The sequence below is a fragment of the Cyprinodon variegatus genome, unplaced genomic scaffold, assembly GCF_000732505.1.
Source record: "Cyprinodon variegatus isolate N-32 unplaced genomic scaffold, C_variegatus-1.0 Scaffold2294, whole genome shotgun sequence".
NCBI classification, from domain to species: Eukaryota; Metazoa; Chordata; class Actinopteri; order Cyprinodontiformes; family Cyprinodontidae; genus Cyprinodon; species Cyprinodon variegatus.
In genome coordinates this window covers 1942-3617 of record NW_015152747.1, presented here as the reverse complement: position 1 = coordinate 3617, position 1676 = coordinate 1942, and the positions used below count along the sequence as shown (strand labels likewise).

Genomic DNA, 1676 nt, shown 5'->3' with positions numbered 1-1676 from the left:
AATCTGATCTCTGATATAATATGGAGCTTGGCCATTTAAGGCTCTATATGTGAGAAGGAGGATTTTAAATTCTATTCTTGATATAACAGGAAGCCAATGAAGAGAGGTAGGATAGGAGAGATAAGATCTCCCTTTCTACTTTTCATCAGAACTCTATAGGCTATATCAGAGAAACTAAAGTTCAATAGACTCGAACCTTAAACCCAAACATTAATATTTATTTTTTGAAACTTTAACAATTTAAGTTAAATGTTTTCTATATTTTTTTCCAATATTCTTTAGATTATAACACATATGAATATTTCTTTACAAACTTAGTTTTTTATTAGTTTGGCAATTTTACATCTCCATATACGAAGAAAATCATTGAAAAGCTAATTTTGCTCTTAACTGGTCTCATCGTCATTATCATCAGATACCTTAAAGTTAAAAGTAACGGGCTCCATATGAGTTGTTTTTACTGATAAATATCGTTTCCCTGCTCACCGTTTCTACTTCAACCACCCAACAGGAAACCCACCAAGCACTGTCCGACAAGAAGCAGCTCCATGTTGTGGAGTTCCAGTCTCACCGAGGCCCGCTACCTGTAGTGGTGGCAAGCCCTAAAGACGGGGTGCGCCCCAACCCGGAGTCCAAGGATGAGATCCCCAATACCAAGCTGCACTGGGACGACGTTCAAGCTGCACAGAGAATCAAACGCTCCATTTGGGCTGGGGTGAAACGCACCGTCTGGTAGAGCAAAACACAAATTTAGTGATTGTTGCTGTTGATGTAGTTTTGAAAAGCTGAAAGGACAAACCTTTTTTCTTTCTTACACAAAAATTATAAAATTTGTTAATAATCTCATTTCAGAGTGAATACCCTGTTCAAATGTCTGATTAGTTAACAAATAAAATTTAAATAAAGTTTGATGGAAAAAGGATCAGGTACCAGTCAGGAAAACCCAACAGCCTAATAAAAACGTTTTGGTCCATCTTGATATTTAACAACATTAAATTGACAGTGAAATAAAGTTTCGTTCTGTAAAACTGTTGTGTGCATCTGTCCTTGTTTTGCTTAAATCCTTTTTAAAAGGCTTCAGCATTTCAGTTTGTTTTATGTCAAGGTTTCGTCTGATAAAAAAAATAAATATTTGTTTCATTTATTTCAAATACTAAATTTACACTACTTTCAGGCACTAACAAAAGTACACCCAAGTAATTGGTTGGACCCTAGTGTGCTTTGATGTTTAATAATAATTTTCTATATAAATATCCAACGTATTCAATGCCAGCACAGGAATGACATGTTATGCAAAAAGTTTTTATTAGGAAATAAGCGCAGCACAAACGTCTGCTAGGATCATGATGTTATTGGCCGAAATTAAAAGATTCTGGCTTTGTCTGACAGCACTATATAGTGGTTATGCAATTTTATATGAGCGTCCAAATGTTTAGTGGATGAAAAAGTACTTGAAATTTCCCGAAATGCACCTTGAAGAGTAGTGCTAAGTTTAAATTCAGCACGTAATCTGCCACATTCATAGCCCCCTGGCCTGTTCGGTTTGGAAGACTTCCAGTTATGTGGTTGACAAATGCAGCCGCCTTGATGCATAAGATAGAGCTGAATAGTGGTGAGCATTGTATATATTTTCATCTTAAATCAATAAAATGATAGCTATTGAGTCAGATATGTGG

At 35.7% G+C, this 1676-nt stretch overlaps 1 protein-coding gene across 1 annotated transcript in view; it reads left to right on the top strand.

Moving 5' to 3' along the window:
- mrps5 (mitochondrial ribosomal protein S5) overlaps positions 1 to 798 on the top strand; it is a gene marked incomplete at its 5' end in the record, with an annotated part of 29364 nt that extends 28566 nt beyond the window's left edge. Inside the window, one exon of the mRNA XM_015368958.1 lies at positions 512 to 798. Coding sequence (XP_015224444.1) covers positions 512 to 736 — 225 coding nt within the window. The remainder of the gene's footprint in view (positions 1 to 511) is intronic.
- Positions 799 to 1676: the final 878 nt, after the last annotated feature.